The following is a 26,608-nucleotide window of genomic DNA, read 5'->3' on the forward strand; positions in this document are numbered from 1 at the left end:
TATGTAGTCCAAACACATTCTGCAGAAATGAAACTGTGTTTTCATATGTGGTATATTTTTAGACCCAGAATAAGCCAGTTGGATGGATACAAATCAGTAAGTAATCATTTATTGAGATACAGATCAATAATGCAAACTGATCAAGTTTTGCTGTTATTAGTACATCACTGCTACTTTTATTTTCACCCAGTTCCATTTTGTACTGATAAGGAATCTCTATGCAGCAGCAATTCTCTTCTGGTCTTATACACACATGCCTCCCAGCTGGTCAGACCATAGTTTTAAAAAAAAAAAACCCTCCCACTTTGAGAAGCCCTGTATAACCCCCAAAAGCAACTATGGTCCCTGGCAATGATTTAATAAAGAGTAAATTCAGGTAAACAAGGTCAGGCACCTCGGCATTAGGGCAACACCAAACTATCCTGTATCATCTGGGCTGGAACACTCACAAATCACACCTTGGGTTACAGAGCCAATGCTGTAAGCAGGCTAATGGAGACTGTTGGGAAGTGTACTCTAGTGTAGACTTAATCCTAGAGAAGTACCATAACTGTAACCCTCATTTTAACGATAAAGGACCCTGCTGCTGCTGTGGACAGGATGAGACTACTCTGGCTAAATGTTTCCTACCAAGGCACAGGCCAATCCACAGTCATATTACCACTCGCATGGGTCCACATACATAAACTCACCAGGTGCGAACAGTTTTGTCACTGACAAACTGGCCATGAGGACCATCAGCATCCGAAGGCAAGAGAGCTAAGTAAACTGGTGTCTCAGCCCCCTCCTCTGGTGATTTAGTGGCTTTAGGACCCGCCATGTCTGTTCTCACCCATCCAGGACAGCAGGCATTGAGAAGGATGTGGTCACCTTTTCTTTTCTCATTTAACATTCGGGCTTGAATCCTGGACAAGACTGTGACACCAATTTTGGATACTCCATATGCAGTATTTGGCCAACCTTCTTTTTCATGCACACCTTTCTTGGTATCTTCCACAAATTTGGTCATGAGTTCCACTAACTCATCCTCAGTGATCGTGTTGCTGCGAAACTTTTGCTGTAGTTCTTGGCTGCAGCCTTTCAGAGCTGAGCTACTCACCATACTAGACACATTCACCACTCTACCTGGTAAGAAAGAACGAAAAACTGATTACTTTTATGCACACTAAACAAGCCCAGACACCAAAGTGGGCTTACTCTACAGTTACATATTCACTTCTTAGATGAATACCTGTAAAATATTTTGTATGGTCTATTTTGCAGAGCTTCTGGAAGATCACAGTTAATGTCAAGTGTTTCTTGGTTGTATTGGAAACATGCACACGATCAATTAAAACACATAAGGAAAACCACAATAAAGGGCAATTTAAAGTATGAATCTGTAAAAGTCTTTATCAAACTTAAGGTATGCTACCAGGAAATAGCCTGTTACAATTTGTAGGCATGTTCATAGTAGTAAGTGGTTTTCTCAGTAATGGAAGCCAGACGTTACTCAAAGTTCTAGTGGAAAACGAGAATTCTCACTTCCAGAAGAGCTTGAGTAAAGTGCCTTGAGAACATACCTCAAAAGCCAGGATAATACACAGTTCAACTAAGCAAACTAGTTCTTAATGCAGTGAGACCACCAGCTTGTTTACAGAATACCTGAAAATATACAAATCCCAGCAGGCAAAACTGCAGTAGGCTATTTATCTCCCAGCACTTCAGTACAGTGGAACAAACAGGCTTAATCAAACATTAACCCATGTTCCCCCAAATTATGTTAGTTTCCCTCTTTCTTGCTAGTTCACAGCCATTCTCTTGATGAACTAGAGAATGAACATCAGTATTTAAATCTGAAAAGCCACAGAAATTAATCATTTCTGTTAAAGAAACAGTTCTGTTAAAACTCCTTCACCCTTAGTGCAAGAAAACTAAATTGCAATTTTGGCACTGTTTACTCTCTCCCCTACCAGCCCTTCAAATTATTTTATTGCGTCTTTTCCTTCCTCCCTAAGAGTTCCCAACTTCTCTCTCATCTACTTGATTTCTTTTCTACTAAAAACATAGTTAAACGTTAGTATAGACTACATTTCATTTACAGCAGCAAGCACTTTTCCAAATACCTATGAAAACATGTAGTGATCACATGTCCTGAAAAGAATTGTATTTAAAAAACCCCTTAGATTTGGTGTAGGTATTGGATCCAAATACCCTCCTTTCACATCATTCATGATACGTCAGCAGTATTCAGGGCAATTCCAGTGCTCCAGGTTTCAAGAGCAGGAGCATTCTGGGCAGGACAGTCATCCAACAAGTACAGATTCTTTGCACGTTGCCTAATACTTCTTTACTATGGATACATCTATCATCTTTAACCATGGTCAATTCTATTCACCATTTTTCGTAAAGTGTTAGGAGGAACTGGAAAAAAAAAAGTCATCAAATCACAGTAAATTTAACGTACATCTTTGAGTGCCATTTATAACTACATCACTACACAGGTGAACATACAGAAAAGGCTGTGACCTAGACACAGACCAACAGCCTATTAGGAAGGTTTCTTCAGCAGCAGCAAGAACAGGCATGTGACATGAAACACTGTTTTTAAGTACTTCCTTACCCTAGCTGTATGATCAAAATGTCCTTTCTGAAGCAAAGCCAACTTATATAGGCAGATAGCATAGGCAGAACACAGGCAATTCTTCACGTCTTCTCGAAGGCACTATGACAATTCCACTTCAATCCATAGCAGAAGAATGTGACCAGCTTGAATGTAGATTTAAATATACACAGCAGACACATTTTGGGTTTAAGAAAGTCTATCTATTTTCTTACATACTGTACAGCAAGGTACACTCTTGCTAATGGGCAGTGTACTTCTGAGACAGGACAGGATTTTGCATTTCATGAGGACCAAAATTCATACAAAATTATTTCTCTACTTGTTATGTTGCACTTACCATAAGGCTTCATAAGAGGCAACAATTCTGTGCAAACATTCCTGGTTCCAAAAAAGTTGGTCTTCAGTGTAACCTCTGCTTGGACTGCAAATGGAGTTGTGTCATGAACTTTTTGTAACACATGGTAGCAAGGGAGGAGAGAGAGAAAAAAAAAATCCAGAAATCAGAATTGTACTACTGAATTACCAAAATCCAAAAGTTTATCATAGTTCCTTTTTTTTATGGTTGTTTATTGGAAACATGCATACGATCAATTAAAACACATAAGGAAAACTCGCCAACATTCTTAACACATTCTTATGAACAAAAATACATAGGTCTGCAATCCTATATCAATAATAAGGTAATTATGTTTCCACCTCTTCTTAGCTGAAGGCTTTACCTTTGCCCAGGAGTGTCAGTTTCATCACTCTGCTGAGTCATTTGCCAACATACAAGCCATTTGCCTTTTTGCCTTTTACATGAAGAGATAAGGAAAGACTGTTCTCCCAGGGTGTGTTGCCCAACCTGACCACTGTACCTGCCTGTACTCAGCCACACCCAGTGCTCAGAGTCTGGGCTGCCAGTCTGCCACTATTGCACACAAGTAAATTTTGAGGTGCCCTCTCCTTTTCAATGCATAACACAACACTTCACCACCATCCTGATACACTAAAGGAGGGAACAGAGGGGAAATCAGAAGGGAAGATCCTGAATCCAGGATGCTGCCATTAAAGATGCAAAAGTTAAGACTACCACCCTGGTACTAACACCCAGCAAAAGTGCAGAGAACTACTTCTATATCCTGACTCTTACATTACTATGTCTTGAATTCTTAGCTGGGACTTGAAGGCGGAACAGTATCGAATAGCAACGAACACTGTAAAAGTTTCCATAAAGAATGCAGAAGTAAGATTTGGTGCAGTCTGAAAAAAAGGAAACGCAAACGATCCCAAACCTGATAAATATTTGTGTCAGAAATCACTCCTTGAACTGACAGATCTGTGCTAACACAGGCAAAAGAGCAGGAATTAGCAACTAGGAAAGGAGGCTAGGTAAGCATTAGCAGATCATGGAACTACACTGTAAGGGCACAATTTCATCAGACAGAATTGACAGCTTGCCACCACCAGAAGTGGGGTAGGATGTGTCATTAGCCTGCTATTTGGCTCAGCAATAAGCTATGTGCTATGCATCTTCCACTTTGAGGGGGAAGTAAGAGTTAAAGGAACAGCATTCCTCCTCTTCTGCTGCAGGCTCTATTTCTGCAGTAACGGAAGGCCACCAATATATATTAGGCAGGTCTTCACTTGTCTCTGCAGCCCAGACCTACGTAAACTCGGAAAAAAGCAGCAACAGGTCATTTAGTAGTCATGTTTTAATTGCAAAACACAGCTTGAATGGATGATTTATTTATACTCTCAAGCAATGGGTGCAGATGACATCAAGTTTTGCAAATCTCTTGCTTGCATTTAAATCCAAGACACAAAGCCAGACCACAATCTACTGCAAGACTTTAGCCAGCAGGAGAAGAAAAGAAACTACAAACCTACAGAATTCCTGCTTCCGTACCAACCTTGCATCGGAGAAACTTCCTTACTCTCCAAAACCCACTCATTTGTCTAACAAGATACATTACTTGGAACATCTGATACAGTTACACACTCCCTTGATTTAATAGGCATTACTAGAATGACTGTTCTCACAGAAGCTCATCCAGAAGGCAACCTATGAGTACACAATCATTTCATACTTGAACAGTTTTTGCTGGACTAAGGACTCTTCTGGACTACCTGTAGTGCAGCACAAAAACGGAACAATTGACTAGATTTAATAGTAAATCTAATCTTTGACAGGCAGCAATGACACACAGTACTACAATAAAGAAAGGAAAGCATAATTCCTGGGAGGTAGCAGAAACCTGGCAAAGCAAGAAGCAAGCAACACCAATCTCAGAAGAAAGAATTAAAGCCAAAAAATGAGATAAACATTACAGCAAGTTCTTACACAGGTCTTAAACCCTATAGCCACTGTGCTAGATACTCAAACAACAGTTACAGCTGGCTGCTCTGTCACATTTCTTAATTGTACAACCTATTGCTGACTCACAGCAAGTTGTCAGCATGAAGAAAGTCTAGGCTAAACATCTGGAAGCAACTTCCAAATAAAAAAATAAACCTATGATGTTGCAAAGGAAGTAACAGGAACTCCACTGGTCACAGTATTTTACGTATTTATCTGTTAAGTGACTTGATGATAACAAATCTAAGAACTCTCACAGATGAGGAGCTCTAGCAAATCTTGCTGCAGCAATCTGAGGAGCTTCTATTTCACCTGTACAGGTACCCACCTTGATAGAGGCTACAGCTGCTGCAAAGTCAGCAAAAGGAAACTTGCACTGTATCTCAACTGCTGTAGTTGCAGCCTCGTCTTGCTCAAACTCACTGTGCCTAGCAGGCTGAGCTAAGGACTGATTATGAATTGATGAAATACTGATCTGAGCACTTGCAGCCTTTATAAACAACAGGCATGGACAGAGGTATAGTCTTTTAACTGTTGCTGCAAGGTTTTAACACTTCTCTATCTTGAGCACATCCTGAAGCTCAGACAATTATATTAAGAGCTGATCTTGAACACAAGCAATCTTCATGTGGTAAGGCACTGGAACAGGTTGCCCAGGGAAGTCGTGGCTGCCCCATCCCTGGAGGTGTTCAAGGCCAGGTTGGATGGGACCTTGGGCAGCCTGATTTAGTGGGATGTCCCTGCCCATGGCAAGGGGGTTGGAACTGGATGATCTTTAAGGTCCCTTCCAACCCTAACTATTCTATGATTCCTGCTAAGTACCATGCAAAATAGACGGCAACTGGACTTCAGAACACCATTCCTGCATTTATACTACATGAGAAGCCCCACCTTCAGCAGTAGGTTAGGTTTGATCCTTATGTTACCCAGCAGGCCTCCTTAACTCACGCTGTGAGCAAATGAGTCAGCACAATCCTATGCTCAAACAGTTACACACCCTAACTGGAGACCAGGCAAAGAGATCAGAACAACACTGAAAGAACAAGTTCATTCTAGCAGAGAAATGAACTAGTAGTCCTGCTTGTGATTTGCTTTATCTAGAGTAAACATGATTCTCAGATTGTTTTTATAAACATCTACAAGGAGAACACACTCTCCTACTCATCTTTCTCGCTCTCCCTGCCTTCATGTCCACTGAAAGATGAAACGATTAAATTCTTGCTCAGCACAGCAAGACATAGGTTAACTGTTCTACATGTAACTGAATGGCCTGAGGAAATTAGGCACCAGGGCCAAAGGTTCTTTTCTACCAAACTGGAACCCTTGAGCAGGTAATGCCTACAACAAAGCATGAGGCTTGCAGAAGACAAAAACACAGATCCCCAAGAGTCATGGCCAATATTTACAAAGATGATTGGCTCCCATGGGCATGGTGAAACTCATAGGCACTGAGGCAGTAAACCTAACTCTGCTCACGTGCACTGCGTGACTCAAATATTTTCACGCTCTGTAAGTGATACAAATACAATACTCCAGGGAAGCATCTTTCCATGTACAGTTAGCCCAACAGATGCTGAAGGAAGAGCCATTTCACATCACCCTCTCATCGTACTTAAGAAGGCACGCAGCTTATCCAGCCTAAAAAGCAGCATGCCATTGGCACAGAAGTCCTGTATTAGTAGCTTCATCATATCCTTGGTGCATCTACTATCCTTGTCCACATAGCCTTACATGCCACAAAACTACGCCAGACAGTCTGCTTCCTACCTTTGAAAGCGATTCCTGCATTGTTAATGAGCACATTCAGCCCTCCATATTTCTCTTTCAGGAAGTCACGAAGAGCCCTGATGCTCTGCAGATCATCAATATCCAGCTGATAGAAGAGCGCACGTAGCCCTTCTCTCTGGAGCTCTGCCACTGCCTCCTGGCCACGGCCAGGGTCTCGGGCAGTCAGGTACACATCCCCCTGGAACTGCCTGCATAGAGCCCGCACAATTGCGAGTCCGATCCCTTTGTTGGATCCGGTCACCACAGCCACGGGCACGCTGGACATTGCTGCCTCTGAACGTATGCCAAAGTGAGAGTAACTGAAAAAAAAGGAAAGAAGAAAATTTCATAGTCAGATGGACAAAGATGTAAGTCTACCTGAAAATGGATTGAAGCATTTTTTTTCTTTAAAATCCCATTTAGAATTCCACTTTGAATTATGTAAAACTACATCAGAGTGCACGCTAACTGTAACTTACTAAGGTAGCATGAGATATTCACAGAGAAATACACATCTAGGGTTAATGTTCAGAAGAAAGTCCAACCAGTGATTAGGAAAGCTGAAAAGTCAGTCAGTCAATGGCTAACCTTTAGTACTAAATTAACTTTTTAGGGGAGTAAGCCCTTCTGCATATACACCTTACAGGAATACCATTTTAATTTTTTGAGGATATTCCACTGGTTCAGGTCTAGCACTGATGCAGCCAAAACTGAAAAAACTCAGACTCAAAAAAATCAAAGGGAGGAGTGGCTTGATCTTCAAGCATCAGACAGAAGAACCAATTCCAACATTTTTCGAGGGAAACAGTGGATCATACACTAACAGCAGACAATGTTTCTTCTGTTGAACACACCATTCAGCTCCAGATCCAAAGCTTGCTTGTTGTTTTTTCTTTTTGCAGACACTGCGCAGTTAAAGATTCATAAAAGGAAGTTTAAAACTCTGGTTTTGTTCACTTTTGACTTATTTGCCATTTCTCTTCCAAAATAACTTCTAACTAACCATGAACAGGCATCTTATGAGAATGAAATCTTACCCAGCCCCTAAAAGTCGACTGACTTCCCCAGGGACAGGGGCCACCTCCTGGCTCACCACCAAGGTCCCACCTCACTGAAAACCATAAAATGTGGTTGTAAAAGGCCTTTGACATCATTGAGTCCAACCATATCAGTCCACTACTAAACTTATACAAGATGTGGTTGCTATGATGAAAAGTGGAATATTTTTGATTTAAGCTAAAGTAGAGCTAAGTTAAATCTAAGTAATTGTGTTCTTTGAAAGTCAGACAGAATGTCCCCCGACAGCATGTTTTCTTTCAGGCACTTGGTTTTCCAGACACTGTTCATTCTTTGGAGACGATAATGTCTTGTGCGCAGTGTGATGTGTGCTGAGCAGCTGTGTCTGTTTGCAGCCTTTCCCACCTGAAATGCAGGGTCAGGCAGAGCTGGAGCCAGCTGCAAATCAGCAACAGATTAGACTGCTGTGAAGTTCATAATAACACTAAGATCAGTCTTTGGAAAGAATAGGCATAAGGTTTCTGGGAGAATTGATCCCTGTGCATGTGAGTGGGGAATCCATCCTGTCCCAGCTCTTGTCTTGCTGCACACGATGGATGGAGATCGCTCCCCCGTGTTGCCCAGCGCTGATAAAGGATGCTGCTGTCTCAAACTCCGAAACAAGTCTTATAGGGTTGATTTGCGGACGTTTTCGGTATCAAACCCATATCTCTGAGCACCCCATCCCCCGCCCTTTAATCGCCTGCAGGCCGCTGCCCCCACCCCCCCCCCCCGCCTCCCTGAGCAGCCTGTGCCACTGCCCGATTCCTTTTCGCTGAAGGAATTTTTCCTGGTATCTAACCCGAACCCACCTTGGCACAACCCGCGAGCCCAACCGGTGCGTTTCCCACTTCCCGTTTTCCCTTCCTCGCCGGAAGGCAAAGCCAAAAGCAAACCCCCGGCGCACCCCGGGCACTCCCCATTCCCCGCCCTCGGCGCAGAACGAAGCGCGGCGGCTCCGCACCAGCGCGCGCTCCCCCCGCCCCACTCCCTCCCGGCTTCGCCCACCTCGCGCTGCTCCTCAGCTCAGCGTCACCGGTAAGGGAACGGGCAAGCAGCGACCGCGAGCCGCGCGCGCGCTCAGGCGAGGGAGGGGCGGGCGGTGAACGCGCCTAAGATGGCGGCGGGGCGGCTCCGCCTCGTCCCGTATGCGCGGCTGCGAGGCGGTGTGGCGATGTCTGCCGTGACCTGCTGAGGCAGGAGGCGGTTACTGGTGCGAGAAGTGGAATATTTTGATTGAAGCTAAAGCAGTGCTCATCCAAGTCACTGTATTTTTTGAGTGCTAGTTAGAATGTGCCACTGACACCGTGTTTTCTTTGAAATGGTGTTTCTCCACACGCTGTTCATTATTTGGAGATGACAACTCCTGATCTGTGCTGAAGAGATGCGTCTGCTGCAATCCCCTCTGCTTGCAGCCTTTCCCCATTACAAATGCACGTTAGAGCTGGCTCCAAAGCTCCAAATTATCAAGAGATTTTGATACAAGAAGCAGTTACTATTACAAAGAGTGGGATATTTTTGGCTTCACCTAAAGTAAAGTTTCATCTAAGTAATCTTTGGAAGTTAGACTGAATGTTCCCTGGTAGCGTGTCTTCTTTCAGACGCTGTTTCTTTCCAGACACTGTTCATTCTTGGAGAGGATAATGCTTTGCGCTCAGTGTGATCTGTGCTGAGCAGCTGTGTCTGCTGCAATCCCCTCTGTTTGCAGCCTTCCCCATCTCCAGTGCGGGGTCAGGCAGAGCTGGAGCCATCTCCAAAGCAGCAACGGATTTGACTGCCTATGACTTCATGATAACGCTAAGATGAATCCTTGGAAAGGACTGCATAAGATTTCTGGGAGAATTGATCCCTGTGCAGTGAGTGGGGAATCTGTCCTGTCCCAGATCTTGTCTCGCTACACACAATGGAGATTGCTTCCTTGCTTTGCCCAGGCCCAATTAGTGGATGCTTGCTTGCTAAAGCTCCAGAATGAGTCTTAGAGAATTTATTTGCTGGCATCTTTGGTATTGCTACCTTTCCCCCACCATTCCTACTGCTGCACCTGCTGTTTCATTCCACGAGGGAACCAGGAGCCACACTGGGGCTACCAAAGGGAGATGTAATTTCTTGTTATGATACTTATCATTATGATGTTTCTCGTTTATTTGCTGGCATTTTCAGTATCATTTACACTCTTCAATCTCCACTGCCTTAAAATGCAAGAGGGCACAGGCAGTCTTGAGTGGTGTTAGCTTCGCTTGGGCGGTTTTTGGGGTGTTGTCAGGCCAGGATTGAGGGGAGTAGCCTGGCCCCATGGTGGGCAGCGCCAGAGCTTTAGAGAGTTATGGCCTCTGCTGTGGCCAAGGTGGTGGTTAGAGATCATAGAATCATGGAATGGTTTGGGTTGGAAGGGACCTTAAAGCCCATCTAGTCCCAACCCCCCTGCCATGGGCAGGGACACATCCCACCAGACCAGGCTGCTCAAAGCCAAATCCAGTCTAGTCTTAAACACCTCCAGGGATGGGGAAGCTACATGGTCAAGAATTTCTTCTTAATGTCTAATCTAAATCTTCCCCCTTCCAATTTAAAGCCACCCCCCCTTATCCTATCACTCCATGCCTTTGTAAAAAGTCCCTCCCCACATTTCCTGTAGCCCCTTCAGGTACTGGAAGGCTACTGCAAGGTCTCTCTGGAGCCTTCTCCAGGCTAAACAACCCCAACTCTCTCAGTCTGTCCTCATGTGGGAGGTGCTCCAGCCTTCTGATCATCTTCGTAGCCTCCTCTGGACCCGTTGCAACAGTTCCATATCTTTCTTATGTTGAGGATTCCAGAACTGGACCCAGGCCTCCAGGTGGAGTGTCGTGAGAGCAGATTAGAGGAGGAGAATCATGTCCCTCACCCTGCTTCTTTTGATGCAGCCCAGGATATGGTTGGCTTTCTGGGGTGCGAGGAGACTTCCTGCAGCTCTGTCACCCACCCTTCTTCAGGGGCTTGCTTATAGTGACTTTTCTAAGCTTGAGAGAGGCAGCTTCCTAAACAGGTGGTGCTATGGTTTCTGAGATAAAAGAAGCAGGCAGTATTGTGAAGAGACTTCAAATATTTTTAAGTAACTCTTTTGTTTTAATTCAGGTTGTCTAAATAAGGCAAAATCTCTTTCTTAAAATGAAGAAAAGCAGAGGCCGGACAGGTCGAAAAAGAAGAAGGAAACACTTGCAGAGTTTCATGGATGGAGGTACTACAGCTGGAAGTACTGCTAAATAATAAAATAACTGGTTATTTGTCAAGGTGGTGTGGTGTATATTTGTCAAACACCTTATTCTTAAATTCTTTGACCCTTGGATATACTGAGTAATCACAGAATCGTAGAATGGTTTTATTTAGAAGGGACCTTAAAGGTCATCCAGTTCCATCCCCCTGCCATGGGCAGAGACGCCTTCCACTAGATCAGGCTGCTAAAAGCTCCACAGTAGCTCCTACACCTGTGTGAGGTCCCAGTGCCCAGAGGCCAGTAACTTATTAAGCTGGTTTGAGGGTGACCCTTTCATGATATTCTTTTATACTATACTAGTATGTTCCAAATACAGTTTTTCTGACCATATAGTAATTTTTTAAAAATTTCCTTTATTTTCCAATAGCGTGCCATTTTATAGCATTAATCCTCTCTTTTATATTTTTAGTAAACTGCAGTCACCAACTGGAATACATTATGCTTAAAAAGTGGCTGAAAGACAGAGGATTTGAAGACAGTAATTTAAGGCCAGCACAGTTCTGGGGTAATGTTTTAATTATTTATTGGTGGTACATATTTAATTCCTCTAAGAATGTTAGATTCCTGTTTTAATTTTGAATCACATGCCTGGGTGTCATCGGGGAAAAAGCGAATTACCATTAGTCCTTTAAGGACTTCTGGCATGTGGACGTGAATGTCATTTACGGTATGCAAGTAGATGTGAAGGCGTGAAATACTGTAAACTGTTTCATAGGTAAAGATGCTCTTGTGTAGAACTCCGGTGTGAAAATACTCTGTTATGCTACAAAAATCAAGATTTTAGGTGTTAGTAGCATAGTTTTAAAGCGAGTAATGTCTCTGAAGTGTTTCCAGTATCAGAACCTAACCTTATAATTTTTCCATCTTTTTTTTCTATGCAAGTTCAGCAGATGTAGAAATACAGAAGGATAAATGATTTTAGAGCTGGGGTTCACTTAGTACTGTTTACGGTAAAGGTATATACTTCTATTTTTTCTCTCTTTAAGTAGATTATGTTGCAAAAACTTTTGCTATATTAAAAAGAGGCTGAAGAGAGTGGTATGAATTGGAGAAAAAATAGTGTGAATAGAGATTGTACAGTGTAGTTAAAACTCTGACAGAACAGCAGGCAGTGATAAAAGATGTATTTAAAGAAAAAACTAGGAAAAAGGAGTGAGTAGTGTCAAGAACTGGACAGCTAGTGTTGCAGAGGATGCAGGGGAAAGGTTTTCATGGTGCCCTGAAAAGTAAAAAAAGAATTAGAGAACAAAAAAAATGAGCTATCTGTATGGAACAATTTGTAAGAGAGAATGTATGTTCATTAGGAGCTTTTCCTTGCTGGCCTGTTAGTTTATTGCAGCTTATTGTAGTCTCCTATACTTTACATATATACATACATGTATTTAAGTATTCTCTTTTTCCTGCTTCAGATACAGGAAGAGGACTGATGACAACAAAAGCTCTTCAGGTTAGTCATGTTGATTCTGATGCAAGAGCTCCTCAGGTTCTTTGAGATGTAATGACTTTTGCAACAAACAAAGCTCGAAATTTCAGGCATGGTCTTCATGCTCCCTGTTGTGAAAGTAATTTCTAGCCTAATATCAGAATTTGCAGTCTTAGCATATCTGTAAGATGATATACTATGTACACTGACAACTTGTAGGATGAAGACATTCCTGGACTCATTTATAGAGATTTAGTAGGTAGTCTTGTGTTTCAGTTTAAGGCAACCTGTGGCTAACTGAAACCAGAAGGAGCACCACTTCTTCCCTCCTGTATGCGTTCTCCTCACCTAAATTATCCCTATCCTATACTGCTAAGCCGATAGAAGTTCAAGTATTTGTGAGATCTAATCTGCAATATATCTCTATACAAAGAAAGTGAATAACCAAGCAGCAAACAGTTGCCTTTCTGCACGTGACAGTTCATACTGACTGCAATCGTCCTTCTTCCCTGGACTGTGACTTCCCTGGGCAGCTTCCTTCAAGTTTAGTGTCACATCTGTTTGCTTCTTGGCATTAATGTTCTCTGGGGAATATGTCTCTCTGCAGAAATTGCGTAGGAGACGAGTCATTTACACTTGACCTTTACTGTTCTTTGTGTATGTTGTGTTTTTCTTGTTTTCCCTCAAAGGCAGGGGATCTGATTATTTCATTGCCTGAGAAGTGCTTACTCACCACAGCCACTGTCCTTAGTAGCTGCTTAGGAGAATACATTATGAAGTAAGTGAAAAGTGACATTTTATTGGCAACCTGGCTTTTCCTGTGGGTTGCTCATTAGCAGATGAATCATCCTAAGTGGTAGTAGGGCTTTAAACTGCATAGCCTAACTTATGTATTTCTTGTCGACTTTCATGCTTGTGGAATGCTCAGATAAGTAAGGTTTGGGCACAGAGCATCCTATTTTAGCTATGCAGAATTGGAGGGATATTACAGGTTTGAACCTGACCTGCCTTCTAGAGCCAGATGGACCTAAATGCTGGTTATGAATGGTTTCTTGGGAATTTGTGAATATGCTTCAATAGGAGAAGGGGGATAAAATAGAGTTGCAAAGCACGTCGCATGAACACGGCCTTTATAAAACTCAGAACAAAGACCTATTTTGGGCACTGAGTACTTGTTATGTATCCTGAGCCTCCCTGCCCCAAACAAAACAAAAAAACAACCCAAGAGGTGAGCCTGAAATTGTTATTAGAAACCAGCTTTTATAGCTTCTCAATAAAGTGAAGTCAAAAGCCCCTTTGAAATCATCAAAAGGTCTTGGAGGTGAACTGTAAAGTAGTTTAAAATAGAAGCTATTTATAACATTTACAAGAACTAGAAGAAAGATAAAATAATGCTGCATCCATTTCCTGTCTCACCTATATATATCTGCAATGTTGGTATTTTTATTTTATCTTCTAATAGATGGAAGCCTCCTGTGTCTCCTTTGATAGCACTCTGCACCTTTTTGATAGCAGAGAAGCATGCTGGTGAGAAATCTCTGTGGAAGCCATATCTTGATGTTTTACCCAAGACGTACACTTGCCCTGTTTATTTGGAGCATGATGTTGTAAGCCTTTTTCCTGAACCGTTAAGAAAGAAGGCTCAGGAGCAGAGGACGATGGTCCATGAGTTGTACATGTCTTCCAAGGATTTTTTCTTTTCCCTGCAGCCTTTGTTTGCTGAGAACACAGAAACTATTTTTAACTACAGTGCTCTAGAGTGGGCTTGGTGCACTGTTAATACCAGGACAATATACGTGAAACATTCACAGAGGGAATGTTTTTCTCTTGAGCCAGATGTTTATGCATTGGCACCATATTTAGATTTGCTAAATCACAGTCCAAACGTTCAGGTAAGAAACTAACAATAGATCACACAAGTTCTTTTCTTGTGACTGCATTATCTCAATACAGTATGTGTTTCTGTGATGGATTAGGGATGACTGAAAGTCATTGAGAGATCTCTTAGTGGGGAAATTGTCTATTGAAGACACACAAAGTCTGAGTACTCATGGTTTGCGAATACCCTGTATATTTATTGAACACAGTTCACGTTCGATAATATAAGGGTACTTGAATAGAGATGATTCAAATGTTTCAGTTTATTTAGCGAAGCAAGGGTATAGAGTGAACCCACAATGGCTGGGTAAGATTTGCGTGGAGGGTAGCTGTTGAGAAGAGCCACTTGTAAATAAAACCCGACTGCGCTCTCCTTAAAGGCTCGGCTCCTGAGACAAATCTGGAGTTATGTGGTCCCTATGTTACTTCACTGCTGGCTGAAGCTAGTGGTCAGCTTTAGCAAAGTATGTCAAGCACTTCCACCTTATGTCAGGGACTGTGTGCCAACATAATGCTGGGAGAGCACAGAAGTTGCCAATTCTGCAGGAAGCCATCTTTATCTGCAGATTTGGGTCCTCTAATAAATTTACACAGTGTGTGGCACATCCTGCGGGCTAAGGTTTTGATGTTCTTCTTCATACTGGTATTTATAGAGTAATCCTAGTGTGGAATCACCCAAATGGATTGCCTTTTCAGACATCTGTAGCACTGTCTGTTTTGTTGCGGTGTTAGGGGAATGTTCAGTACTGTTGGTTTTAATGTTCAAGGTCTGATCCCTTTTTCACCCTGTCTTCTCACCAAGACTAAAATGTTTTACTTTTAATTTCTCAAAGGTAAAGGGTGCATTTAATGAACAGACTAGAAGCTATGAAATTCGGACAAATTCGCAGTGCAAAAAATACGAAGAAGTGTTTATCTGCTATGGGCCTCATGATAATCAACGACTGCTACTAGAATATGGATTTGTTGCCATGAATAATCCTCACAGCAGTGTTTATGTCTCATCAGGTTGGATATATAGATTGTTTTGACATTGAAAGTTACAGTAGTAGGAAGCTAATCATCTGCTGTCTGTTTTCAACAGGAGATGTGGATGAAAAGGAGTAGCTAAAAGATAGTGAAAAGTGCACACACTTGTGTATATACACACAATCTACAACGCATATTAAGGCCTTAGGAATTTTCCTTGGTGCCATCAAGATATTTGTGTGCATCTCCAAGAAATGGAATGGAGTTTGAAACCATTTTAAACTGCATAGAATATAAGGATTGAAGTTTTTAAAATGAAAGTGTTCTTTGGACAATTTTCCTTTCATAAACTTGTGATCTATGTAGACCTTCCAACCATATGTTTTGGGTTGCACCATTGACTTAAGGATTTAAGTCCTGGTCCTCACAAAGTGAAGTTGCAGAGAGGGGTTCATAACTTCTGTTTGAGTCAGGATTTCCATTATAAGGATACAATCCTGGAGTTTGATGATAGTTTTTGAGAAGTAGATACATTTTTTATTGTTTTCAAATTCACCAAAACGTAGCAGGTTTTGGTTTTTGTCTTGTAGCTACTTGAAAAATATGGTAGAAATGTCATTTCAGAATTGAGGATTGTGCATACCATTTATTTAAATATCTAAAATGTGTTTTTATGCAGATACTCTCCTCAAATATTTTCCACCAGTGGACAAGCAGAGAAATGCAAAAATTTCCATTCTAAAGGATCATGATTTCTTAGAGTAAGTGTCTGGAACTTTTTGTTTCTATGTGAGCTTTCTTTTCAATTTTCCTGGGAGTCACATTTGCTTCTAGAGTTAAAATCCAGCATAAAATAATGATTTGCTTTGACAAACTGATTTGCCTGCTGTTTGTGAGAGAAAGTAGAAGGGGTAAACAGCAATGCCAAAGCTTGAGATAGACTAAACCCTGGAACCTATCTCCTTACTCTGGATAGCAGCAGAATAAGGGGAGTCAAGTTTTTGGTTCCTCAAAGCAGATCTTCCCTTGTTGACAATTATCAGGCTATCATGTTGTAAAAGATCAGCTATACTTTCTGCACCTCTTCACTTCTGGCTTTTTAGAAACCTGACCTTTGGATGGGATGGACCATCTTGGAGACTCCTCACAGCCCTCAAGTTGTTAAGTCTTGGAACAGATGAATTGTAAGTTTTATTACGTTTTGAATATTTAGGCAATGTGCATGTAACATTTTCCTTTATTTATACTTCACTGACTGTGTGTGGGATACTGGGACGATTTGAATTTCCCGTGTCTGTCTCATTGACTCCAGGTGAGAAGTGAAATGAGCAAGGACAAAAACAACATATAATGTAAAGTCATTGCCTATTGTTACTTTAGTCGTTTACTTTCTTGTATTAAACACTAGAAACACCCCATTGATTTCCCTTTCTATTTTGAGAGCAAGATACAGCTTTAAGGTTCAGACTCCAGACCTTTTTCCTGTTGGTTTGGTGGGACTTCTAAATGCTATTGATCTTCCTTGATTTCTGTGAAGCACGTATTCCACAGGCTGCTTCTGAAATTCTAGGACCAAATAAATTGTTGAAATTCATCTCCAGTGACTGTCAGTGCAGTTTTGATCATTTGTTCTATATGGCAATTTTGCCTTAAACAGCATTAATAGAAAATGTTTACCTGGGATTTTCTTGTAATAGTAAATAATAATTACAAAAAAAAGTTTGCTCTTGAGGCTGTTTATGCTTTGAAGATTCATTGCTGAGTGGAATAAGTTGATTATAAGAGCTGAAAATAAATCCCTGTAGTACTGGTTTCAAGCCCATGAAATGTGTCGGTATGTGAGGTGAAGTTTAGTGGAAGCCATGCTAGTAAGTTTTGAGTGAATAGCTTTTGCTCCTCACTGGCGCTGCTAAAATTGGTGACGGCGTGGCAGAACAGCAAAGGCTGGAGGCATCAGTGTAAGTGCGGGCTGTGGCTTTGGCTGGAAGGGTAGAGGTGGAGGATTGGAAGTGCTGCTCTAAACTATTATATCTCTTTTCTTCTGCTTGCCTTATCAGTCTCATATCTGAAAGCTGTGTGCCTTTTTTGTGTGTGCTGACCCCACTTGCCTTATGCCAGTGACATTATTCTTAGCATAACCCTGTGTTTATCTTTCAGTTGGGGAACACAGCAAATGACTGCATGTTTTTCAAATATTTTTACATTTTTGTTTTAGTACTTGCTGGAAGAGAACACTGCTTGGTGGTGTAATTTCAGCCAGAAATGAACAGCAGACTTTGACTATAACAGCAAAAATATGCCATTTTTTAATAGAGGAGACACAGCATGTCCTACTTCAGGTAATTTGACTGGAAGAACAAGGTAGCCCAGATTCCTTTCTCTCCTAGCAGTGTAAATAAATTTTCAGCAGTGTAATTTTCTGAGAGAGTGATTTTCTGAGGGTGAGAACAGAGTGACAGAGGAAATTGGCTACCCTGGGGTGGTATAGGATTTGTTTCCGGGTGACTGACAGCACTAAATTGCTCAGCAGAATTTGTGGCTGCAGTACAGAAAAGAACCATGCTACAAAGCTTATACTAAGCCCTGTAAACAAGTGAAAAGTATTTAATCTTGCTCTGCCTACAGTATCAATGTGTTTGTTGAGGTTACCTCTTAAAAAAAACCCAGGTTTGTATGAGGTGGGCACATGTGATGTTTTTGATCTGTCAGGAGTGCCTTGTTGCAGAAAGTGGAGCCTGTGTTCTTTAAAGCCAGTCAAGCCAAACAAGCTGCTCGTGTCAGCCAGTCTCCTGTGAGGGAGGTCTGTACTCTTAGAAAAACAATATCCTTCCTTTCTTAATTTTGGCAAACAACATGTGCACTTAATATCAACTTGGATAGCTATCTTGGAAAAGGATTATTAAAACCATACTTCTGCAAAGGAAGCACGTATATGCACAGAGTATGAGGTGAATCTGGTCTTGTGTAACATGTTGAGGATAGCATGGACTTAGGAGCCTGATATAGCTAAACATTTCCCTTCCCTTCCTCTCCTAGTTTTTGGTCTGCTTCCTATCCACATAATATTTTTTCTTTTTTTTTCTTTCTTTTTCTTTCTTTTACTATTACAGTTTCTCTTGTGGAAGGTTAAAAAAATACTGTATTTTGATATAGTTCATGGAATCTCTACAACAGAGGAGCTTTACACAAATTTTATGTTCATGTCTTATATTAAACAGTCTGAATTTTTAGTAATTTCATCCTGTTTGTATAAACTTCAGATTTCCCAGTTGAAACGGAACAGAGAGAACCTCGGAAAACACCTGGCTTTGGTAGAAGCCCTGCGGTTGGAAGATCTGAAGATACTACAAAAATCAGCTGAGATTCTTTCTGACTTGAATGGGGCAACAACTTGATCCATCTGGAGCTGTGATAGCTGTGGATGTTTAGAGCCATGGATGTGCCTTGCTCAACTGTTTTAATGGACCTGAGCAGCAAGGAGTAAAGTAAAAAGTCATCAGAATATGCCTAGTTCTGGTTCACAGAGGCCGCGGAATCCTATTTTGCTCTTTGCTGATGTTTTTCAGTAATACAAAACGTTAGCCCTAATGCTAGGGCAGCACAGGTGGGTTTCATCACATCTCATCCAAATCACAGTGCTGGGGTAATTTAAACAGCCCCAGGACTTCAGCAGTCCTAGACTTTACAGCTGCCTGTGTGACGAAAGCGTGGATCATAGGGTCAAGCAGGTACTTTGAGTGCTGGCTTTTGACAGAGAGGAAGAGGACAGAACCACTTATATTTGTTCAGTACTGATCCTTTGCTTTTTCCCTGATATCTGTACACCAGGACTGAACGATTCATGTGGTGCCTTTTCATTACTGGAGTAATAGATGTGGACTAGAGCGCAGGTTGGTCCCGTTGCGACCAATTCCAAAACATTCCCATCACAGTTTCAGCCCAAGTGTTTCTCGATCATAAGGAACTGTGAATTTCCCTCCTTTACTCTCAAAGCACCCTCCAAACTCACTAGTTCTTATTCTGGTGACTCGTGCTGGGAATGAAAACTGAAAGGATATATCACTTTGAACTCTGCTTCTTGTTGGGAAGACCACCCAGGCAATTAATCCTTTATCTCTTCAGTTCTGGTGATCACACTGAGAAATGTTCCCATCCTGTCTGTAAAGGAATGGTCTCATGAGCTGCCTTTCAGTATTAGTTCTACTTAAATAGGGAGCTTGATCTCCTCATGTCATTTAGAGAAGCGAGAGACTACTTCAAAGGACATTACAGGGCAGGATGCTTATTTAAGTTGCATAAACTTCATTTATAATTGTGTTGTGATTGTTTTCCATTTTGAGGGGGAAACATATTTCATAGAGTTTTTCGTTATTATTTTTAGGATTTCTTTAAGAACCATGTTTTTAAAGAGTGTTTATTTTTGTAAATGTATTGGTTCATTTTGTAAGAGATTTATCTTTTTTTGAAATAGATGAAATTGTATTCAGCAGTAAAGGCATTCTAGGGAATGATATAATTTTAAGAAAAAAATGCAACAAGTGAAAACTTAAGTATTCAAGCTCAAACGTACTTCCAGACTTTCTTTGCTACCTTGTGAAGAAGAATGTTGTTGTGTAAACTTGCGTGGATTTGAAGATTCCAGGCACTTTATCTGCTGGTTTTTTTTTTTTTTTTCTGTGTTGGTCTGTTCGGGACAGGAAATGTCTTGATGTTGGAGCTCTGAGAAAGGCCTTTCCTAACTTAGAAGGAAATGTTGGTTTAGATTCAAAAGTCTGGGAGAGCAGAGAAGTGTAACTTCACTGTCACTCAGTTTCCAAAACCAAAAATTCTTGGTTTTGAGGTGCTGTCTTCATAACCTCTTCCTAGGATTAGGAAATTCTGAAAACAAGTAATTTTCTGCCTTGTTTACTCTGATGCACTGAGCCTCTTTTGTACTCTCTGACTTTCTCTATTGTTCATATGGAGATGCTGTCTGTGTGTGGTTGCTTTACATTTCGCAGCTGAGGGCAGTGTGAATGTGTTGGGAGAGGAACTGAAGTGCTTTCTGGAGCTAGAAGCACATTTATTATGTCCTTTGGACCAGCTTAATTTCATATTTGCCTAAACTGTGGCTTTAGCCCCTGTAAATCACTTGGCACCATGTTTTATACTTGGGTCAGTCCCACTCTGAAGTACTTCCTAGGATGAGACAACTGGTTTTGGGAATGCAAGCTCTACAAGTCTCACCACAGTCCTCACCAGCTTGCATAAGAGTCCTTCTGGACTACTGTACCTGGTGCTACAGAAGAGATAGTGGGGCTGAGACCCTGAGCCTGTGACTGTTGCCCATTGATTTTGATTCGGTCTGAAAAAAGGTCTACAGTAGTCATGGATGACATGAAGAGGGTGGATGGTGACTGAACATTCACAGAATTCACAGAATGTTCAGAACTAAGGGCTTTCGAAGGAAGGTTGAAGAAGTCAGGTTCAAAACAAATAGAATGTGGTTACATATCCAATGATGTTACTACAGAATATGGATACAAAAGCTGACATGGGCGCAGAGCACATATGCATGGAAGACAGCTGTTGGCAGTTACCAGCAGGACAACTGGCTTTGGTCTTATTAGTCCCCTGATCTCAAAGTACTTGAAGATTGAGAGGGTATTGATGGCAAATATTGTATATGTTCAACCTGTGCTTGCTCTTTTAAGGTACTAAGCTAGAGGGATCCTTGCTTTGAACATAGCCAGCAGTTTTGATAATTATAGTTGAACTGTTTGACCTCTTACTTTCTTTTAATAGAAACTTTTTCATGCTCTAAGAACAGAGAGCATTTTATAATTTTATAATGAGATAGTACCAGAGTTGAAGAAGATGAGGATATTTTGTTGATATTTTGTTGGGTTTGTGTGGGTTTTTTTTTTTCCTTTTTTTTCTTTTTTCTGGAGATGGCTATTTTAAGAACAACTTCTGTGTAATGTGTCTTGCAAGATGGATACTACTTTGACAGAAGTTTTTTTTGCTTCAGCGTTGCACTATAGACTACACATTTATACCAGGCGGTTTGAATGTGAGCTGTATTTCTCTAACTCCTACACGCCTTCCAGGGAGCATAGGAAGGGCATCTGGCAGTGCAGGAGAGTAAGCAGTATGAATCATTTGTCTATCTCTTGCTTGTAAGTACAGCGGTGAGATCCCAGTTTTACCTCAAGCACTGTAGCAAGTTTTCTGAACAAAGCCATGTGTGTTTAATATCAAAGGCAAAATCCTGCCTGAATAGGCTGTAGAACTGGAACTAGTGCTTTTCTAAGAAACATCAATAGCAATGGATTTTTAACAGGAATTTTTAACAAGCATAACACAAATCATGATTCAGCATTTCTGTATTAGAGATGTATGCCTAGTCAGCAAAAGCTGAAATTCTTTTTTGAATCAAACCTGAATTATATGCAAGATACGACATCCTAAGCTGGGCTAAGAGCTAGGATGCTTGAGGAAATAACTGTACTGGGAGTGCTCTCCAGCTGTCTTACAGAACACTAAATCAAGATTTCAAAGTGAAAGATGCTTACTCGCAGCCTCTACTTTAACTGGAGCTCCTTTGAGCTGCAAACATCTTAATCGCTTAGCTTTAGTGATAGTACTGTTAACATTTGACTCTGCCTCTCTTTTAGTCTAAGAAGGGATTTAGTGGTGATCTTAGTGTGGAAAGGCATATTTTATTTCCCTCTTTGTACAAATTCCTTCTCAGATTGTGTCTACAAATCTCAGCAATAATAAGGATAAACCCTAGCTTTTTACCATTAGCAATACAAATGTAGTATAAACCATAGCAGTGGGCTAGATTCTCTTCCAGCTTGAGAGAGAAAGCTAAAGTAGGGGTGCATTCTGTGATCGCACTGAAGACACTGGCTTTGCATAGGTGCAATAAGAGAAGCTTTATTTCTGTGATAAGAGCGTGAGGCAGAAATATCATAGCTTGTTTTTTTTTCATGTGTGTGTTTTGAGGAGGGAGTTGATTTAGTGCAGTCTGAAGTCACTGAAAAATGATAAACATGAAACCCCATAGCAGTATCTTTCCTGTGTCAATTTATGTAAATATGGCATAGATTTTCTTTGATCTTCTACAGAGAGTGGCTTCTAGTTTACAGGTTTCTTCAGCTGTAATGTGTGGAGATCATCCATCATTGCTAAGTGCCTTTAGACCTGTCTGTTTCAGGACAAGATAAGGGACTATCAACTCTCGTACCCTGACAATTAAAGCTTTTAGTTACACTATGAAAACATTTCAAAAATGACATTTCCAAAGAAGGAGCTTTTAAAAATGATGTCTCTCAGGGTAAGTAGCCTTCCCCACCTAGAAGGTAAAGAAAACTGCTTTAAAAATGCCTCACTTTGGCATAATTTTAAGTCTTTGTTTGCGCTCAGTGCATCTGTGACTACAGAGATGAAGATAATGAATTCTAGGATGGAAGGAAACTGTCCTGAAAGAAATTTACGAGTTTCTTTCAGCAATAAATAAGAACTAAAGTTGTTAAGACATTTACAAATTTTCTCTCAGTTTGGACTAGGAATCCGTTTTGGACCATGTGAAATTAATGGTTTTGACCTAAGCTTTGCTAAAGATAGGAATAAAATCAAGTTCTTCTAGTTGAACTTGATTTTGTTCCTATCTTTAGCAAAGCTTAGGTGGCATAAGTCTGTTGCAGCTTGGAGGGAAAGGAAAAATATGCATTTCCAATTCATTCCACAGAATATTTTTGTGGATATCTGTAATTCTAGAATTAAGTTTTAGAACGCGCTGCAATGAGCTGTATTCAGTGGAAAAGCGAAGATACCTAGTGAACCCCACATTAAGCTGTGTAAAAGTAACGCAATCTCTGTGTTGTCCACTAGATGATGCCACTGTACTGCAGAGAAATAAGAAATTACAGCATATCCAGAGGCAATTGTTATCCTATTTACTGTATTACATTTTTAACAGTAAAAAGGGTTGTCTTCGATGATACACCATGGTTGGCATTAGATAAATAATTGAAAATGTAGTTTACTTTCTGCTGGTTTCAAATGAAAGGTGAACGTTTGTAATCTTTTATCTTCTCCCAGTCTTATTGTATTTTAAGTTTGTTAGAGTTCCTTTTCTCGCAAGTTGCAGCATGTCATTTTTCCCTGAAACTGTTACCCGAGACATAACTAATGGTTCAAATAATCTTTGCTATATTAACTTAACCCTATGCAATAGAGAGCTGTCTGCTCATGTGTTTTTTCTTCAGAGATTAGGAGACAGATTAATCTTCTCACATATCTCTTTCAGTAATGTTCTTTGATGTGGCTGATCGAACTCCTATGGAAGCATATCCTCTGTGCGGAATGCATTTGTGGACTCTCCCTTGTGTCGGTTCTCCAGTGTCTAATATTCATAAGCTGATCTTTGAACCTATCCTTTGCTGCGGATTTCTTCATGGCCTGTTTTCATGGCTTGTGTCTGCTTAGTACTCTTAATGGTTCCTTGTTGCCTTGGTCAGTTTCCCAGAGGCTACTAAAATAGCCAGTGTGTATGTCTGCACTGCATGTCCTTAGAGCCCCTGCAGATCGTCCCAGTTATCTTATAGCTTAAAGAGCAGGAGTGATCTGCTGCTTGCAAAGCTACTCTTTTTTTTCCTGAAGCCCTCCCTCCTTTTCCTTTGCTCTTTTCCCCTGTCACCAGTGCTGGACCATGCTGTGACATGCCAGTCTTGATAGCACTGAAGTGGTCTGGGCACTAGTACCTCCCTGTGCATGGCAGGAGGCAGGTATTTGTTGTGTACTTTTAATGTAAGAACGTTTTTCCTCTTTACATACATGTTCCAGATGTGGCAGGGACAGCTGTGCTTTGCCTTTCCACTAGAATGCCAGAGTTTGATGATTAGATGAGCCCTGTATCCCTTGCGGATACATCCAACAGGCACTGGATGTGTTATTTTGGTAGCTCCCTCCTGCTGGGGCTGCTCTGGTGTCAGTTTGGCTCTTTTGACCTTTGGCAGGCAATGATGGCTATGGAGAGGACAGAGGGACATTCTCAGCATGAGGCTGGTGCCATGGCTGTCTGTACCACCCTGCCTGGGCCAGCCTCCAGAGCTTGTATCTCTATCTGTAAGAAGCCAGCCCACTTTGTAGCAAGAAAGTGCCAGTGAATTGATGCATCCTTCCCATGAGAGGAACTTTGTGTCTACAGAGATGCTTTGGTGTGGGTTGACTGGCCTGCAGAGTATCTTGGCTAGAGATCAGAAGCGACCGTGCCATCCCAACATGACTCATACGGCTCTGAACGTTTGTTTTATGAGTGTAGATGTTGGGCTAGCCAGTCCCTGTTTCAGGAGTGGGAAAATGCAATGAAGGTCATGGGAGACTCCTAAAGGCCTGCTTGCAGTGCAGCGTGGGCTGCACTGTGGAGGTGGAAGGGGAAGGCTAGACTAGAACAGGAGAGGCAGAGTGGTCCCACTGGAGAGGGGAGGATGTTTTGTACGCTGATGAAGAGCACACGCTCCTCTCTGGCTTTTCTCTGCCTCTCAGTTCATGTAGATAACTGAACAGTCCTGCTGCTCCATCAGAAATGGGGTGAGGGCCAGGGTGACCATTTCTGTGCCTTTTTGGGAATGGGTGGGAAAGTGAAAGGGGTAAATATACAGCTGGACAGTAACCCTTAGAAAATCATATCGCATCAGGCAAGTAAGTACGTGGGTGTCTGTGTGTGCCATGCTGTGGTGGCTAGCTGGTGCCATCCTAGCTTCATGGGAAGAGGGATATTTGATTTACTTGGCTGTGTAACGCTGGTTTGGTATTTTTTTATGCAATGTTAGAGGCTGATGTACAGAGGGGAAGGAATGTTGTTTGTGCCAGAGCTGCAGCAATACAGGTAGCCTTATGGTTGTGCTGGTCTATCTGGGTGCTTGCTGCTCCTTGCTGTCATGAACAGGTGGAGATGGGTGTGGATCCTTTAGTGCTGCCAGGTGGGAAATCTGTCAGTGTCAGGCTTCTGGTATGGCGGTGTTGTCAGCCTCTCTGTCATGGGGAGACATCTAATGCCTTCCACTGTCACTCACTGGTGGGGTTGCCCTGCTGTATGGAATAAGAGTTGGAGGATGTGAGTTGCTCTGGCTGGAGTGCTCTTACAATATGGACCTGTCTAGTGAGGCAGGGAATGTGTGTTAGAGGGAAAAGAAAGCAATGAGCAGTCTCCAGATTTTCTCTGACATTTCAAATGAGGTGCTCTCATGATCATCCCTTTGAAGGTGCTCCAGGGCTAAGATGGTGTGGATGGTCATAGAGCTGGGCTTTGAGCATACAACCAACAACATTCACAAAGGCAGCTTAGATGTGGCATTTGAGACTGCTCTTTTATATCACATGTGATAGAAATTGGCTAATGTGTTCGGAAAATATGTGAGAATGAAAGGAGAGAGCAGCATATTGAGATCAACAGAGATTTGTTTCCTCATACATCCAGGCTAAAATCACAATAAAAAGTCAGAAATTTTGAATCCAACCTTGGACTTAAATCTGTTGGAGACAATGGCAATGATTGGTGTTGGTGCTTCTTCAAAGAAATCTCTGCCTATGGCAATGGCCATTCCCTTTCTAGATACAGGCAGAGAACCACATTTCATGCCTGTGGGATTTGCTGGGGAGTCCTTGGTTTATGCTTCCCTGAGAATAATCAGGAAGCCTGAGGCTGGAGTCCTTTCCTGACATCTGAAGGAATATCCGTGTTCAAGTTTTGAACAGTAACATCAAAAATAGGTGGAAACTCATATCACAACATTGACTTTTTAAATGTATTTTTCAAAATTCTTGGAAGATTCACCTGATGAAGATAAACTCCCTCCCCTCCTACACCTTAAAAAAAAAGAAGCAGCACTGGAAAAACAACAGGTTAAACATTCAAAATAAAATGTTTTTGTTGCAGAAAAAGTGCTTAATATTGTTAAACACCAGATCATTGCAAAATGAAACAGTGTGAAGAATATTCTTAATGTACCCACATTCTCTGGAGTTTCACCCCTGCCTTCCCCACTGGTTCAAGATGAAAGTAAGATTTGAATCTAAGTCAATAACAAGATGCAACTGTTGAATGTCAAGTAGGAGGGAAAGTGTGAGCATTGCTTGGATAATTCAGGAAACAGCTGCTGCAGCTACTCAGCGTTGTACTAGTTAGAAAAAGATGCTACTCCCCTTGGGAGGAAGAGGCAAATTTCTGGTAACTTGCTGTCCTAGGGACAACAGACAACACAATTGTGATGCTATGTGAGCCCAGGCCAGAGATCAGAATGGAGATATCTCTGAGGGTTTGGGCTTAGGAATCTC

At 41.5% G+C, this 26,608-nt stretch overlaps 2 protein-coding genes across 5 annotated transcripts; one reads left to right on the forward strand and one right to left on the reverse strand.

Annotated features, from left to right (window-relative positions):
* Window positions 1-83: 83 nt before the first annotated feature.
* On the reverse strand, window positions 84-8,911 carry LOC104064741 (carbonyl reductase [NADPH] 1). 2 transcript variants are annotated; one of them, XM_054079071.1, is made up of 4 exons: window positions 8,775-8,911; window positions 6,711-7,030; window positions 2,943-3,050; window positions 84-1,125 (listed from the first exon to the last, which is right to left on the reverse strand). In XM_054079071.1, exons 2-4 carry the CDS (start codon window positions 6,994-6,996, stop codon window positions 689-691), a joined length of 831 nt encoding a protein of 276 aa, XP_053935046.1. In that variant the 5' UTR covers window positions 6,997-7,030; window positions 8,775-8,911; the 3' UTR covers window positions 84-688. The 2 variants fall into 2 exon arrangements, with proteins under 2 accessions (XP_053935046.1, XP_053935053.1); XM_054079078.1 differs by lacking the exon at window positions 8,775-8,911 and adding an exon at window positions 8,579-8,698.
* SETD4 (SET domain containing 4) lies at window positions 7,042-21,150 on the forward strand. 3 transcript variants are annotated; one of them, XM_054079063.1, is made up of 12 exons: window positions 8,675-8,804; window positions 10,875-10,977; window positions 11,423-11,518; window positions 12,423-12,460; window positions 13,126-13,214; window positions 13,899-14,043; window positions 14,146-14,328; window positions 15,148-15,322; window positions 15,963-16,044; window positions 16,387-16,467; window positions 17,499-17,622; window positions 18,544-21,150. In XM_054079063.1, the coding sequence occupies exons 2-12, from the start codon at window positions 10,908-10,910 to the stop codon at window positions 18,676-18,678; spliced, it is 1,218 nt and encodes a 405-aa protein (XP_053935038.1). In that variant the 5' UTR covers window positions 8,675-8,804; window positions 10,875-10,907; the 3' UTR covers window positions 18,679-21,150. The 3 variants fall into 3 exon arrangements, with proteins under 3 accessions (XP_053935032.1, XP_053935038.1, XP_053935024.1); XM_054079057.1 differs by lacking the exon at window positions 8,675-8,804 and adding an exon at window positions 7,042-8,272 and having other exon boundaries at window positions 13,899-14,328; XM_054079049.1 differs by having other exon boundaries at window positions 13,899-14,328.
* Window positions 21,151-26,608: the final 5,458 nt, after the last annotated feature.

This window comes from Cuculus canorus, chromosome 1, assembly GCF_017976375.1.
Source record: "Cuculus canorus isolate bCucCan1 chromosome 1, bCucCan1.pri, whole genome shotgun sequence".
NCBI classification, from domain to species: domain Eukaryota; kingdom Metazoa; phylum Chordata; class Aves; order Cuculiformes; family Cuculidae; genus Cuculus; species Cuculus canorus.

Coding starts and splice junctions, on each gene's coding strand:
- LOC104064741 (XM_054079071.1), bottom strand. CDS start 6,996: ATGTCCAGCGTGCCCGTGGCTGTGGTGACCGGATCCAACAAAGGGATC. Junction 3,051..6,710: donor TGCAGGAATCGCTTTCAAAG/GTAGGAAGCAGA, acceptor TGTTACAAAAAG/TTCATGACACAACTCCATTT. Junction 1,126..2,942: donor GCCTCTTATGAAGCCTTATG/GTAAGTGCAACA, acceptor CTTTCTTACCAG/GTAGAGTGGTGAATGTGTCT.
- SETD4 (XM_054079057.1), top strand. CDS start 10,908: ATGAAGAAAAGCAGAGGCCGGACAGGTCGAAAAAGAAGAAGGAAACAC. Junction 12,461..13,125: donor TGACAACAAAAGCTCTTCAG/GTTAGTCATGTT, acceptor TTTCCCTCAAAG/GCAGGGGATCTGATTATTTC. Junction 14,329..15,147: donor ATCACAGTCCAAACGTTCAG/GTAAGAAACTAA, acceptor AATTTCTCAAAG/GTAAAGGGTGCATTTAATGA.